At 41.5% G+C, this 16,988-nt stretch overlaps 1 protein-coding gene across 1 annotated transcript; it reads left to right on the top strand.

The window, feature by feature from the left end:
* The first annotated feature begins 11,714 nt into the window (after nt 1-11,714).
* On the top strand, nt 11,715-13,084 carry LOC122054243. Its single transcript, XM_042616053.1, has 2 exons — nt 11,715-12,631; nt 12,800-13,084. The coding sequence occupies exon 1, from the start codon at nt 11,801-11,803 to the stop codon at nt 12,593-12,595; it is 795 nt and encodes a 264-aa protein (XP_042471987.1). The 5' UTR covers nt 11,715-11,800; the 3' UTR covers nt 12,596-12,631; nt 12,800-13,084.
* The last annotated feature ends 3,904 nt before the right edge of the window (nt 13,085-16,988 follow it).

Genomic DNA, 16,988 nt, shown 5'->3' on the forward strand with positions numbered 1-16,988 from the left:
AAATGGAAGTTATTTTCATAGAAAACTATTTTTCCATGATAGTATATGTTATGAGGAATGTATCCTCAAAATTTTATAATTTTTAGAATTTTCTGTAATTTTGTAGGGGTTTCTGAATTTCGGGAGGAAGAAATTCAGAAATCAGCATGGGTGACTGATCAGGAGGTTGCCTGATCGGTCCAGGAGATGCTGGATCGGTCACTGGACCGATCCAGGGAGCTCCTGATCGGTCTGGTGACCGATCGGGCGTGCCAAAATGCTGATTTTCGACTATGTTGTCTGAAATTTTAGCTGAAAGTTAAAACACAGTTTGTGTTTTGGATTTCTAACGGTTTGAAACTCTCCAAGACATTGTTGGTGCAATGGTCAAGGGGGAGTTGACCTTTAGGGAGAGTTTTACCTATTAGTTAAGGGGGAGTTGACTTTTAGGGGAGTTTTTACTCTAAAGACTTGAGTGATATGGGATTATCACTAAGTTGATTGTTGACTTTAGTATCAAGGGGGAAATTAAGGGTTTCAATGAAAGGTATGGGACTTTCATTAGAAAGAAACTCTTGACCTTGATTCACTCTTTTTGATGTGTGTCAAAAAGGGGGAGAATGGGAGAATGTCCAAAGAATGTTCAAGGAAGAACATTAGAGTTTGGGGAGAATGTTCAAGGAAGAATATTGGAAAACCTAAGTTAGGTTATCGGGTTAACCTAACTTGTTTATGGTTTTGTCAAACATCAAAAAGGAAGAGATTGTTGGTGCAACCTTAAGTCAAGGTTGACCTGACTCGAGTTGACCTGACTCGAGTTGTATTTTGATGTTTGACGAGAATAGAAAAGTTCTATTATGATGTTTGACGAGAGTAGAAAAGTTGTATTCTGATACAAACTTGGGAGATTGTGGGTGCAATCTTTGGTCAAGGTTGACCTGGTTGACCCGAGGTGAGTCGACCTGATTCGGGAAATCCTGGTGAGTGAAGCCAGGTGAAAGTCCTGGTGAGTGAAGCCAAGCAAGGGAAAGTCCTGGTAAGTGAAGCCAGGTGAAAGTCCTGATGAGTGAAGCCAGGCAAGGGAAAGTCCTGGTAAGTGAAGCCAGGTAAAAGTCCTGGTGAGTGAAGCCAGGCAAGGGAAAGTCCTGGTGAGTGAAGCCAGGCAGTTGGAAAGTCCTGGTGAGTGAAGCCAGGCAAGGGAAATCCAGATAGGTCAAGGTTGACCAGACATCTGGTGAAAAGTCCAAGCAGGGAGCTTGTCACGGGAAAAGTCCAAGTATGGAGACTTGGCACGGAAAAGTCCAAGTATGGAGACTTGGCACGGGAAAAGTCCAAGTATGGAGACTTGACACGGAAAAGTCCAAGTATGGAGACTTGGCACGGAAAAGTCCAAGTATGGAGACTTGGCACGGGAAAAGTCCAAGTATGGAGACTTGGCACGGAAAAGTCCAAGCAGAGAGCTTGGCACGGGAGAAGTCCAAGTATGGAAGCTTGGCATGGGAAGTCAGAGAGGGCTTGGGAGCTCGTTCTCTGGACCAGACGAAGTCAGAGAGGGCTCGGTAGCTTGTTTTCTGGACCGGACGAAGTCGGAGAGGGCTCGGCAGCTCGTTCTCCGAACTAGGTCAGAAAGGGCTCGGTAGCTCGTTCTCTGGACCGGACGAAGTCGGAGAGGGCTCGGTAGCTCGTTCTCTGGACTAGGTCAGAGAGGGCTCGGTAGCTCGTTCTCTGGACTGGACAAAGTCGGAGAGGGCTCGGTAGCTCGTTCTCAGGACCAGGTAGGGTTTAGGGCTGGGAGCTCTAAACCTGGATCGGTCTGGTGACCGATCCAATGATACGGCTGATCGGTCTGCAGACCGATCAGTAACCAATCAGTATGGTACTGTGAGTTATCTGATCGGTATGGAGACCGATCAGGAAGCAACACAGAGGAAAACGAGAGAAAGGACTGATCGGTCCAGGGACCGATCAGATCCCTCCTGGACCGATCAGGATATGGTCTGATTGGTCCAGGCTTAGCCTGATCGGTCCGTGGACCGATCAGGGCTCTCCTGGACCGATCAGGTGATCGATCCAGGCATAGCCGTTGAGTCACAATGGCTATCTCCGTCTTCTTCGCAGAACTCTGTCGCCAGGTGAGCAGGTGCAGGTTATAAAGAGATCGAGGGCTTCTACAGTGCATCATCTTCTTCCTGGTTCCTTCTGGTCTTACTGAGCTTTGCTGAGCTCATACTTCTTGAAGCTTCGAGTGAGCTTCCTTCGTCTGGTTCAGCTGCTGTTGGGCATCCGTGAAGTTGTTGCTTCATCAACGGACTCTCGTCGACGAGAAGGCAAAGTGTTTTTACATTCGTATTGCTTTTTGTTTCTTGCTTTCTTTCTTGTACTCCTATCTTGCTGTTGCAAGAGATTGTGGCTAGATTTCTCCACCCAGAAGGAGTGTTTATTAGCCGATTTTCCGGGGTCTCATCCACCGACGGATTGAGAGGATTCGTCCACCTTACAGACACGCCAAGGAGTAGGAGTTTCATCTCCGAACCTCGTTACATCACTGTGCTTGAGGTTTGATTTCTCCATTTACGTTTCTGTTGTTATTTTTCTGCTGCGCTAACTTGATTTGTAGAAAGAAACGCGAATTTGGGGTCGACTATTCACACCCCCCCCTCTCTAGCCGCTATCCGAAGGTCCTAACAGGAGAAGAACACGTGAAGATCCGGATAGAACTCGCGAAGAAATATCGAAGAAATCGCTCGCTAACGGCTTTAACCTGCGTAACGGTCACATCTCAATCGATCGACTGATCGATTGGTGAGGCTGAATCGATCGGCTGATCGATTTAGCCTTCTTTTGTGCTTCTCGTGACTGCACGAGAAAACTAATCTCAATCGATTGGGTGATAGATTGACCACCCTTGACTTGCTCAAATCAAGCTTAAGAGTCCCCAAATTCAACATCTGGTCAACCATGACCTGTCGGAACTTTTCATGCCTAACATCCGGTCAGCCTTGACTTGCTGGGACTTCCTCACCAAGTGTCCGGTCAATCCTTAATCCACTTGGACTTTTCTCCTCATGTCAAGTGTCTGGCCATCCTTGATTCACTTGGATTTACCGTCTCGTGCCAAGTGTTCGGTCCTCCATGACCCACTTGGACTTCCTTCTACTAAATGTCCGGTCACCATGACCCGTCTGGATTTCCTTGTGCCAAGTATTCGGTCACTCCTCTGACCTACTTGGACTTCCTAACACTAGGTGTTTGGTCAACCTTGACTCACCTGCATTTCTACGTGTCTGACTTTACTCACCAGGTCTTTCTATCTACCTAGCTTCACTCACTAGGACTTTCCATCTGTCTGGCTTCACTCACCAGGACTTGCCATCTGTTTAGCTTCACTCACCAGGACTTTCATCTATCTGGCTTCACTCACAAGGACTTTCACCTAGCTTCACTCACTAGGATTTTCACCTGGTTTCACTCACTAGGACTTTCTTTTGTCTAACCTTTAGTTAGGACTTTTCTAGTCAAGTATCCGATCAACCCTTTGACCTACTTAACTTTTCTTCACATCTAACTGGACTAAAGGGGAATTGCACCAACAATCTCCCCAATCAAACGATTGCATCTGTAATCTCTGTTAGGACCAAAAGTAGCTAGAGGGGGGGTGAATAGCTCGTCGCGTTCGCTCGTTGCTCGGCGTTGCTTGGCGTTGCTTGTTTCTTCAAGAATATGCAGCGGAAAATACAGAAACAAATGCAACAACGCTAACACGGTTGGTTTACTTGGTATCCACCTCACAAGAGGTGACTAGTCCAAGGATCCACACCACGCACGCACCCTCCACTATGAAAACACTCCTTTTCGGTAACTACCGAGGGCGGAGAAGCCCTACAAGACTCTCAGTACAAGAAGAAAGGAAAGGGAAACAAAATACAAGCGCAAAGCTTACAATGAGTGCAGAAACCCTAACCCTAGCTTCTCTTCTTGCCTTTGATCCGCCTCTTGACTTGGAAAACTTCCAAGATCCTTCAAGAACTGGCGATCTGATCTTTTAGAGCGCTGTGGAGGAGCTGGCGAGTAATCTGGAGTGAATCGGAGAAGCGGTTACGCAGCCATCGCACGCCTGCAGCTATAAACGACGCCAACAGTCGGATCCCGATCGATTCGAATGTTCCCAATCGATCGGGGAGGCTTTGGATCGATCCACGGATCGATCCACGGATCGATCCAGCGCTTATCGCGCGAAGCAGCCGCGTCCCAATCGATCCACTGATCGATTGGGACCTCTGGATCGATCCACGGATCGATCCAGAGGCTCTCTGTTCGCTGGGACAAGTCTGGATCGATCCACTGATCGATCCAGAGCCTGGATCGATCCACTGATCGATCCAGCACTTGATTTTTGTCCAAAACCAAGTCCCAAACCTCCCAAACCAACATCCGGTCAACCTTGACCTGTTGGTATGTCATGCCTAGCATCTAGTCACTCCCTTGACCTGCTAGGACTCCCTTACCAAGTGTCTGGTCAATCCTTTGACCTACTTGGACTTCCCAGCACCAGATGTCCGATCATCCTTGATCCATCTGGATTTTCCCTTGCCTGGCTTCACTCACCAGGACTTTCACCTAGCTTCACTCACTAGGGTTTTCCATCTGCCTAGCTTCACTCACTAGGACTTTCACCTGGCTTCACTCACCAGGATTTCCATCTGCCTAGCTTCACTCACTAGGACTTTCACCTGGCTTCACTCACCATCCATCTGGATTTTCCCTTGCCTGGCTTCACTCACCAGGACTTTCACCTAGCTTCACTCACCAGGATTTTCATCTGCCTAGCTTCACTCACTAGGACTTCCATTTTGCCTAACATCCCAGTTAGGACTTCCTGGTCAAGTATCCGGTCAACCTTGACCTACTTGACTCTTCTTCAATCAATATCTTATTGTCAAACATCTAAACACAAACCAAGACTCAGCTTGGTTACCCAGGTCAACCTTGACCTGAGGGATATTGCACCAACAATCTCCATATATTGTCAAACATCAAAACTCAAACATCGAGACTCAAGTTTAAACCAACTCAAGCTTAGTCAACTTGGTCAACCTTGACTCAGGGATATTGCACCAATAATTTTCTACTTTTTGATATTTAACAATACTTTTAAATTAGGTTAATCTCATAGCATCAACTTCTTCCTCATTCCAAAGCATAAATGAGGGTTTCCTTCATTCTCCTCTTTTCCTAGAAGGCAAACTCCCTCTTTGGACAATGAAGGCATAATTTAAACCCTACATTCTCCCCGAAACTATTCTAAAGGGCAATAAAGACCTAACTTAGACCCTACATTCTCCCCATATAGACACACATCAAAAACTCTCCCCTTGAAGAGTTATTCAACGTTGTTCATAACCTCACATATTGTTCACGATACTACAATGAAGATCTCATACCCTTCATTGTATCCAATGCTCACCCTTGAGCATTAAACCTCTTCATAATGCTCATCCTAGAGCATTCACAACTTAACAACGAAGATATGCACTCTCCATTGTTTTTCTAAAGAAGGTTAACCACCTTCAAAGGTGTTTGAAAAAATTAATTTTCATGTCCTTAAAGAGTAACTCCTCCTAAAGACATGCTCCAAACTTCTGTCATTGCACCAACAATGACTTGGAGCCCCTAAACCTTTTAAGAAACCTAAATATGAAATTTTGAAGTTCAAGTATCAGTATTTGAATGCAAACCTCAACCTAAACTTCAATCTAGTGGTCCTTAACCTTTCTCTTTGTTTTCATCATGAAAACTACCTTTAAATGTATATAAATATTTTCCAAGGGATTAGGAGTGGTTAATGAGGCTAAAAATAGCTTAAAGTGTTGAAAACAGGCTTTTCCAGCTAAAATCAGTCTTTTCAATCGATTGGATTGAAACTCAATCGATTGACACTCGTTTCAATCGATCCACTAATTGATTCCGCAAGCTTCTGTTCGCAGAGACAGTGCTTGAATTGATCCACTGATCTATCCAGGCTTGAGTGAATCGATCGGCTGATCGATACAGTAAGCTTCTACTCATGGGAAACCCCTCTCAATCGATCGCCCGATCAATTGAGACACTCAAATCAATCGGGTGATCGATTGAAAGTTTGATTTCCCGAAAGTGAATTTCAGCTGAAATTCAGGAATGCCCTAAAATTTCTATAAAACTCTAACAATCATGAAACTTCTTATAGACATTATTTAGGGGTGTCAAAAATAAACCCGACCTGACGACCCAATCCGAGTCGACCCGAAAAAAATCATATTCGGGTTGGGCATTTTCGGATTCAGGTCAGGTTCGGGTTAGAGGGTTGGAGAGTTAAAAATTTTCGAGTTGGGTTCAGGTTAACCCAGGTTGACCCAGGTTGGCTTAAATATAGGGTTTGGTGGGTTTTTTTGGGGGTTAAATCAAATTTTATTATGAAAATTAAGATATTTTTATGTATATTAATATCATGTTTGTATGCTAATGATAGAGTATTGAGATAAAAGTGAAGAATTATAGGAAAAATAACCTAAAAAAGTCGTTTTGAATCATATTTTCGGGTTATCTGGGTTGGGTTCGGGTTGATCGGGTTGGTCGGGTTCGGGTTGATCGGGTTGGTCGGGGTCGGGTCCAAGTTTAGGTATTTTGGGTTGAACTTGGGCCCAACTCCCCACTCTTCAAATGCAAATCTCTTAGCATATGGTCGGTCAGCACCAAATCTGATCGGAATTAAGGGGCCCAGCTCCCCACTTCTACAAGACAACTCTCAATATATAGCCGGTTGGCCTAAGAACCAATCTAAATTACGAGGCTTAGCCCCCCACTTCTCAGTGCCGACGTACTCAGCATACGGTTGATTAGTCATAGTGTCTGTCAAACATCTAGAGCTCAGTTCCTTATTCTCCAAGGGCAAGTCTCACAACATATGGTCAGTTGGCTCTGTAGGATCGTTACACACGTGAGAAGAGGTGAACACATGGTTTTAAAACACTTGTTTTTTTTTTCCGATTTTGAAAATGAGTACGCAGCAATAATGATAGAAACAAAAATTAAAAAGAACAAGCTTAAGGAGTTACTTGGCTCGAAGCATTTGATAACTCCTACTCCAAGACTCATGATCCTCAAACCATATCGATAGATAATCCACTATAAATCTCTTCCGGAACGGCTGAAAGAGATAATCGAGTACAAGAATAATAGTAGGGCAAGTGTAACATCCTACACTTTCGTTAATATAGTAATTAAATAATTAAAAACACTTTTGTTACCCAACACATGGAGATTTTCAGATCGAGCTCGGTGTCAGACGACTTCTCAGCAGTAGTAGGGCGTAGCAACGTCGTAGCACCGTGGGAGGATGAAGTCAGAGCAACCGAAATCTCAAATGATCGCGTATATAAGTTATATTTTGAAGGTTGGTTGAACCTCCCTTTTATAGAGCATTAGAGGCGCCTTCAACCTAAAAATCCATCTTTGAAGAAATGGTTCTTATTGTCGACCCTCTGACTTGTCCAAGTGAAGGCGCCTTCAGTGCCAGGCTTCAAGGCACCTTCATCTGCATGGAAGGTGCCTCTGCTCTCTTCAACACGTCGACTTCGACCAAAGCCTCGAGCACGGTTCACCTGAGGTTTCATGTTATTTTTGCTTCTACAAAACATGTTAATTCAACAAGAAAATATCTAACCTGCAAAATAGATTAGTACAATTATAAAATAGCAGTATTATTTAGACCCTATCTATTCAAGATCAAGATCTAATCAAGATCTTAGTTTAGCGATCCAAAATAGACCTAAACTGGATCTGCGCTTAAAGTCCCTAAAAGGGACTTATCCCTGCTGGATCACTCTTCTCCAGTGAATAACACGTGGCGCTTACCAAGAAAATGACATTTATGATGGATTAGACAACCAACTCATTTCACTAAAAAGCTCCCTCCCATGTATCGTCGGTGCACTACCTAGCATATCTAGCATCTGACATGCGTTTTTTCAAGAAAGATAAAGTTGGTTGTAACATTAATGGGTGATAAGAGGTGTGACCAGTCGGTTGGGTTAGCCATTCGAATGAGTGGACGGTAATAGGATTCGGGTCTAGTTAGTTGGTCATGAATCTTCTTTAACTAGACTTGAAGGGGGAGGCTTGTGATACGACATGTTGCGAGTGACCCGGAAAAAAAGGTGGGCCCAATAGTCAAGATAATATAGTAGTCAAAGTCAAGGTGAGGTGACAGTCAACGTCAAAGAGGTAGTCAGGGTGTACATCATCGAGCAGACCACTCACCTTTGAGGCTTAGCTACTCACTCTTCAAACACAGTCTCTCAGTATATATCCGGTCGGTCTCAAAACCGGTCAGACATACAAGGCTCAGCTCCCCACTCTTCAAGTGCAAGTATCTCAGCATATGATCAGTCACCCCAATAGCTGGTCAGACTTATGGGACTCAGCTCTCCACTTATCAACATTGAGACACTCAGCATACGACCGATCTGCTCCAGATCCAGTCAGACTTAAGGAGCCTAGCTCCCCACTCTTCTAATGCAAATCTCTCAGCATATAATCAGTTGATCCCAGATCTGATCGAACTTAAGGGGTCCAACTCCCCTCTCTTCAAGCACAAGTTTCTCAGCATATGGTCGGTTAACTTAAAGTTTGATCGGGCCCCAAATCTGCTCGGAATTAAGGGGTCTGGCTCCCCACTTCTACAAGACAACTCTCAGCATATAACCAATTGGCCTAAGAGTCGGTCGGACTTATGAGGCTTACCTCCCCACTTCTCAATGCCGAGGCACTCAACATACGACTGATTAGCCATAGTGTTGGTCGGACATCCAGAGCTCAATTCCTTATTCTCCAAGGGCAAGTCTCACAACATATGACCGGTTGGCTCTATAGGATCGTTACACACGTAGAGGGGGTGAACACGTGGTTTTAAAACACTTGTTCTTTTTTGATTTTGAAAATGAGTACGCAGCAAAAAAGATAGAAACAAAAATGAAAAAGAACGAGCTTGAGGAGTTACATGGTTCAAAGGATGTTGTGACTCCTACTCCAAGACCCACAATTCCTCAAACCATATTGATAGGTAATCCACTATAAACCTCTTCTGGAACCATTGAAAGAGGAAATCGAATACAAAAATAATAGTAGGACAAGTGTAACATCCTATACTTTCCTTAATGTAGTAATTAAATAATTAAAAACACTTTCATTACCCAACATGTGGAGATTCTCGGATCGAGCTCGATGTCGGACGACTTCTCAATAGTAGGGCATAGCAACGTCGTAGCACAACGAGAGGATGAAGTCAGAGCAGCCAGAATCTCAAATGATCACATATATAAGTTATATTTTGAAGGTTGGTCGAACCTCCCGTTTATAGAGCATTAGAGGCGCCTCCAATGCCACTGGAGGCGCCTTTAATCTAAAAATCTATCCTCGAAGAAACGACTCTTATAGTCGACGAATCCCTCTAAGTTATCCAAGTGAAGGCGCCTTTAGTGCCAGGCTTTAAGGCACCTTCATTTGCATGGAAGTCGCCTCCGCTCCCTTCTGCGCAGCGACTTTGACCAAAGCCTCCGAGGCACCTCTATTAGCACAGGAGGTGCCTCGAGCACAGTTCACCTGAGGTTTCATGTTATTTTTGCTCCTACAAGACATGTTAGTTCAACAAGAAAATATTTAACCTGTAAAGAAAATTAGTACAATTATAAAATATCAATATTAATTAGACCATATCTGTCCAAGATCAGGATCTAATCAAGATCTCAGTTTAGGAATCCAAAATGGGCCTAAATTGGACCTGCGCTTAAAGTCCATAAAAGGAACTCGTTCTCACTGAATCACTCTTCTCCAGTAACTTACCTTACTTACTATGCAGAATCGCTTAACTCTACTTCAGTCCACCAGGTCTTCCCGTCAGTTGTCAGGTCCACAAACTCAACTAAACTTCGGCTAGTTGTCAAGTCTCGCGAACCTAGCTAAACTTCCCATCAGATATCGAGTCACTCCTTGACCTATCTACACTTCTACACCGACTATCAGGTCCTCCAGACCTAGTTGGATTTCAACCTAGTATCAAATCAGTCAAGTCTTACACACTTAGTAGAAATATTAGATCACACAACACATCTAACTTTAATTCATTTGTCATTAATCAAAACTTAGGTTTGATCATTGGTGTCAACTGCACCAACAGACATAAAGTGTCAGTCAGACCTTCCGAGACTTAGCTCCCCACTCTTCAAGGGCAAAGCCTCCAGTATATGACCGGTTGGCTCAAAATGTCGATCAGACCTATGGAGCTAAGCTCATCACTTCTCTTGGGCCAATCTCCCCGCATATAGTCAGTCGGCTACCATGCCGACGGGATTTCTTCCGGGAGACAGTATTGTCAGAGAATCGCAACAATATATTAAAGAATAACGGTTACCCATCAAGAAATATTATGATACTCTGATAAATACATGCAATAGAATCTTCCTCTAAGGGTGGTCGTACATCTTCTATTACTCGACATATTCTAACATCAGACCGTCTCTGACGTCTCATTATCACTGAGGTTATGAGGGTCAGTATAAAAGATATACTCTCTGTTAATTAGGTACGTTCACACATACACATTTTTACGACAAGCTCACATAAGCTTTACTGCATGTATACTTACACGCATTTTACTATTCTCATGTTCATTTTCTTCTCCATTTTTAGTCATTTTTTTGACTTGAGCATTAAAATATCTATGCCAAAGACTCTCTTCCTAATTCTCATTCTAACATTTCCATTTATTCTACGTAGTGTACACAGAGAGAAAGCGCTTGACGTCATCTTCTTCCTTTTCAAAATTTTTTTTGCAGTCAATGATAGAGTAATTTACTCAGTACGTCATCTCTCTGATTTAAGACGGTATCAAGATAAATACTTAGTGTGATGCAATGAATTAAGTAGCATGCATTCCTGTTGTGAACCAACAGTGCTTTTTCTTTGTGAACAAAAAAAAAAGGAATTAAGGCAGATGGAGAAAAAAAGAGCCACCGGCCGCCTTAAAGATGACTCTGTCTCCACCTCCTCCACCACCACTACCATCCTTCCCTTGTCGATGCCTTTGCCCCAGTTCAATATATAAAAACAGTGAACACTTCACTTTGGAGCAAAGCAAAGATTTCCCAGTGAGGAGATATTGATTACACACTTTTCGTCTCATTCCACTGCGTTTTAGTGCATTTCTAAGGAATAAAGAGAGATTCATCATTGTTTAACAGGTGTAGTTATGCATCCAATCAAGTTTCAAGTTCCTTACTGATGCTCTAGGAAAGGCATCAGATTATGCGATTAGATGAATATATTTGGAAGGGTATTAAATTGCACGGTGGGTTGGGTGATGAAGGCTTTCAAAGGAATAGTGTTGTTTTTATTCATAGTTGGATGATTAAGACTTTTGGGACCATATCTTGATATTTGCTTTACTATTGTTCACATGATTTGTAATGTATAATTCTTAGTGGAAGATGTTGACTAATCTAGTATTACAGTGCCACAGTGGTTTCATATCATGACTTTAAAATTGAAATGGATTCTTAGTATTGTGTTTGGTTAAAATATGATTATAGTGGATAATGTTTTCTATCAAACTTTGATTCAAAAGATAAATTCATTGAATAGCTGTTTGTTAAATATGATAGGTTATATATATAACACCTCACTCTGCTCCTCTCTGTATCTCTCTCATTTTTGGAGTTTGAACCTCTCTGTTTTACATTTTCCTTTGTTGTTCGTCTAATTCTAAGATTTGAATCGGGCACACTGAGCGATGGCGAATCCGCAATGGCGATTGCAGAGCGACGCTCATGAATCCACGATTTGGGCCATCAAAATCTCATTTTGCTTCCTCGGCATCGTCTCTTTCGGCGCCGCCACCAGAGCCGCCGTCCCCGCCACCGCGGCTGCCTTGTACTCTGCCCTTCCGGGTCTCCGGGCATTCCTCCGCTCTTGGTTCTCGCCGCAGTACCTCTTCGTCGCCGTCCACTTCATGATCCTTGCCATTTGGAAACTCTCCGACCGGAAGCAGCAGCCGCAGAGCGACCGATGGTCAGCGACGGAGCCAGGCGGCGATCCCATAAAAATCAAATCTTTCGTCTCTGCCCATTCTTATGAGCTCAACCAGAAGTGCTCGCCGGTAATCCATTGCGACGAGATCTCTCTGTCTTCCGCAAGTGCCGCGATTTCCTCGTCTGAAACCTCCTCGTCCAACATTTCGTGCCTGACGCTGGATTCCGTGGAAAGCTCCACTGCCTCGTCGAAGAAGGCCATCGAACTGGATCCTAAGAGATGCATTACGGAGGAGGAAGACAAAGAGTTGGTGACTGCGCTGGAGACAGCAGGGATGGAAAACGACTCGATGGAGGTGACATGGAAGGCGATTACTGAGAAGTCATCTCAGGCATCTGCCTGGCCGGAGCCGGCGCCGGCGCCACCGTCCTCATTCTCAGGTGACGACGATTTGACCCAACGATTCGAAGATTTCATCAAGAAAAACCACGAGCAGATCCGCTTCTCAATATTCGAAGGTTGTAATTCGACTCTGCCAGCGCCGATCTCCGGCTAGAAGAATGCATATGCTGATAAAAATCCGTTTTTTAAGGTAGTCGCTTTATGATTCATTCTGCTGCTAAACATTCAAACCAAGATTTTATACTTTTTTGAGCTTTAATTTGAACCGAAAGCGTTCAAATTTCAAATCAATTGCCTCTTTCATATTTTATTCTTTCTGATGCGCATGAACATTAATGTGCTATTCTGTATATGCTAGGTTTGTATTTGTTTGCTTATGGTGGCAATTCAGGTTCTATTCTACTTGAAGGCCTGTGCTTCCCTTCGGATTGGTGTGCCATTGCTGATAAGATTAAGTCTTAAAAGTGGTTTACAGTTCATGTTGAATAGTCTCTGTATATTTGCTCAGTGTATATTCTGGAGATCACAGTCTGCATCGTTATTATTAATTATATTCCATCTCATCGTTATTAATTATTAATCATGAGGAACCCTTGGAATAGAAAATGGATCCAGTAGAAAATGGATCCAGATTTGGAATAAATCTGGTTCCAAATTTATCCAATCACCTCGAGAAATTGAAGTAGTTCTTCCTTGGAATATAAAATGGATCCAGTAGAACAATGTATACAGCGCTAGCTGTAATCATCAAAGTATAACTCTTATGAACACCCTTCTTGCAACCATTGAGGATTTACAAAATTTTATATAAAAACAAATCTTCGAAAAGTCCATTGTCGCAGCCTTTTCTTTGCAATTTTATTCTCTCAACAGGAAGCTTCTAAGCATGAACTTGTGGTTATATGAACTGCCCTACGAAAAACAACAGATTTTTTTGACACTATTTTATGATTGATCCGGTGATAAGATGAGATCCGTCTAACAGGAAGTCAAAGTGGTCAACATCTGAGGTAAGTGTTTGATGGACGAGCTACCTTCCCGATCAGCAAGAAGAATAGGCAGCCCGACACTTCGACAGCTCGGTCTAACACCAAGCTTCCGACACTCATAAAGTTCAGCAGGAAAAGACGAAGGTCGAGCGGCTGTCTTGATCAAGCGCAATCATTTGGTCGAGCGGACGCTCGGCTCGGCCATTGTATCGCCCGGACGCTAGATTGGCCGAGTGGCTCTCCCGCTGGACCTAATAACAGACAAAAGGAGCAGTTGACAATATTTTCCTAGGGACCAGTGTCATCGACAGGCGGCATGATTAACGGCATAGTCAGACAGAGAATCGTACGGTAGAAGCTTCCACTGTCACGTATGTCAGGGATATGCTCGGTCTGTTAAGGTATGACGTCAGACATGCTTTTCTGACATGACCTTTCTAGGTATGCTTTGGAAAATGTGCACGCCTCGAAAAGCGTGCGCGCACCTCCTGGGAGCTTTATATAAGAAGCCCCAAAGATTCATCGGAGGCATGTTTTTACTACTGTTACTATAGTTACGCTACTCCTTTTTTCTCTACTTCATTCGCTTGCCGCCGATAGCTGACTTGAGCGTCGGAAGGTCATCACGGGGGAACCCCTCTTTGGCTCGGCACTAACGACACTGTGGTTACAGGCTTAGCTCATCAGAGATCTGCATCGCATTCAGTCGACATCCAGTCAACGCTTAGCTCGTCAGAGGTCCGCATCGTCTTCAGTCGACATCCAATCAACGTGAGCATCATTTTCCCAGCGCCCGTCTACTCACACTCGGCCAGGATCAATGGTGATTAAGAAGAATCCATTAGGTATATATTCACACTCTATGCTTAGCTTGATTTGACCCTATAACCATTTTTTGCACATCAAAGTGATCTCTATCTTTGTTTCATAAGAAATTACGATGGATAGCACCAAAAAGTTCATGGATTTTTTTAAGAAGCGACTAACATGAATTTATATTATTATTATTATTATTATTATTATTATTTATCAAAAATAAAAAGGACGCCTATTTTATGTTTAACTATTATAGTATAATTACCAGGTGATCCATATCAGTAATTTTGGAGTGGTACCATATGTGTCTGAGAATAATCTCTTAGTCACTTATACTTATCTATGATTTATTTTCTTTTTATCGATTTAAGAATAAATTGATGAAGACACTGTAGGGATAAGTAAATCATTTTTTATCATCTTTACCCCAATCAATTAGTTCCTGCATCAAAATTAAATCTATTTTTGAAAAAATACACTCTATTTCTTATCATCACACTAATTATATAATTGTAATAATACAATTATAACCCTGGTTATTTTAAAATTAGAAATCAATTATTTATATTATATTCATAATTATTATAATATGATATATATTTATAAATTAGGGTAAATCTAGATAACCAGCTAGAAAATTAATATTAAAGATATTTAATCAATACATAGCATTTTAGAAATATAATTAATTATTAATATATAGTAATAAATTTTAAAAAATAAATATGAAAATATATGGAAAAGGATATAATTGACTTATCTTAATAATGATCTAAAAATTAAAAGAAAGAAAATGGCTCATCAAATTTTAGTCATTTAGTATTATAATTTTATAATTATTATAATATAATATTGATTAGTATTAATTATAAAGAAATTATTTATGTTGTATTCATATCTATTATAATATAATATTTGATAAAAAAAATTAAGAGTCAAATCTTATTAATGTCGATTTGAGTGGTGTTATAATATAATATAATATTAATTAGAGAGATAAAGGATCATTATTTTTAAATTATAACCGTTAGTTTATTAGTGTTGTAAATATTAAAATATCTGTATTTTACTTGCTCCAAAAAAGTTAAAAATAAATATAAATAGAGATTTTTTCCATTTTATTTTCGAAATTGGTATCAGATTAAATAGAGATGCGCTGTAAATGACTAATGTTAATCCGCAACTCATTGCAGAATCTGATATTAATTAACTCAAATTAATAAAATTAATTAATTGAAAATTTCTTTACTATCATTCTAATTTATCTGGTCCGAAATCTGAGTAAGACATATGTCGATGAAGATGACATTAATATTAACGAAGAGACGACTTTAATTTGACGCACTCAGTGTATACACGTCCGAAAAACAAACCTTCACGTGGAATTCCCTGATCTATAAATTATAATATAAGAATTGGTAGTACCTAAACTCTGCATACACTCAGACAAGCACCTGGAGCATTAGAAACCAAAAACTAGGAAAAAAGTCTCCGGTGCGAGTCCTCCGACGCTCGAGTCAAGTCTTTTTTTCTCCAGAATAACAGTGTACTATAGAAAAAGAATCGTTGAAGACGAGTGTGTATGTGTGTATATCTGACTAAGGAAGAGGACCTCCCTTTTTATATGATGCTGCATACCTTTAGAGCATGTCTGTTGTCAGAGAATATCGGGTGTCAGAGTTTGTTTGATGAGAGAGGATATACGGTGGCCTCCTATTGATAGAAAGAAGGTTCCATTCACAGGTGATAACAGACTATTAGAATATTTCCTGACGTACAGTAGTTATTTTCTGACAGAAAGTTATGATTTCTTGACATTATTCTCTTAGTACTTTCCATCCCGCCTAGGTTTTCTCTGAAACTGTGACGAGGGATCCATCTTTCATGAATTGATCGCTGAAAGGTTGATCAAGAGTTGTCTTAGAAAAAGTGCCAGGTCTATCTATATATCCCGAGCTGGGGAAATCCGATCAGTCGAGAGCAAGTCAGGAACTAGTACGAGCTCCATCTCATGTCTCAAATCTGAGTGACCTGTCTTGGCTGTGACCATCTAGGAAATATGTGGCTGATGATATAAGACGATCTAACTTCCTCTTTCTCTTATTTATTGATTGTTACATCCCTTGATTATTGACTGTCACATTCTTTTAACTTTTAACTGAATGGTTTTATCCGGTCTCATGGTTATATACAGTATCACTAATGAATATTGAGAGTTCGATGGGATAGATATTTTTAATTTATTTAATAAATAAATTAGAAAAAATAGGATAAAATTGGGACAGCCAGATTATAAAAAAATATCTTCGAAGAAGTTGTGTCTCTCAGGCAATGTAATGAAACACCGGTCGTACACATTTGTGTGGTGGTTGCCGACACACACCGCTGCGGGCATTGGAATTAAGCTATTGGAAGGCACTGCTCTGGCCACATCTAGGAAGCGTAGTCTAGTGCCACAATTGTTTATGGTTGTCTGAAGAGATTGCGTTTTTGTACGTAACGATGATGTTGATTTGCGATATCAGTTGTGATATCTGTAATCAGTTTTTTTCCTTCAATAGAAAAATAATTTTAAAATATTAATTGTGGACTATCATTATGGCTCTCTATATATAATGCTTATTGGATTTTTTAAATCGATATCGATTAGAGTTTGACTTATCAGTTCCATCGGAATTAATCTTAACGGACCGTCAGAATTCAACGACGCAACCACTCCGCTGCTCGTTAGGTGAAACCATT

Source organism: Zingiber officinale, chromosome 3A (assembly GCF_018446385.1).
Source record: "Zingiber officinale cultivar Zhangliang chromosome 3A, Zo_v1.1, whole genome shotgun sequence".
NCBI lineage: Eukaryota > Viridiplantae > Streptophyta > Magnoliopsida > Zingiberales > Zingiberaceae > Zingiber > Zingiber officinale.

What these genes read in the sequence shown, in the direction of transcription:
- LOC122054243 (XM_042616053.1), top strand. Translation starts at nt 11,801, where the DNA reads ATGGCGAATCCGCAATGGCGATTGCAGAGCGACGCTCATGAATCCACG.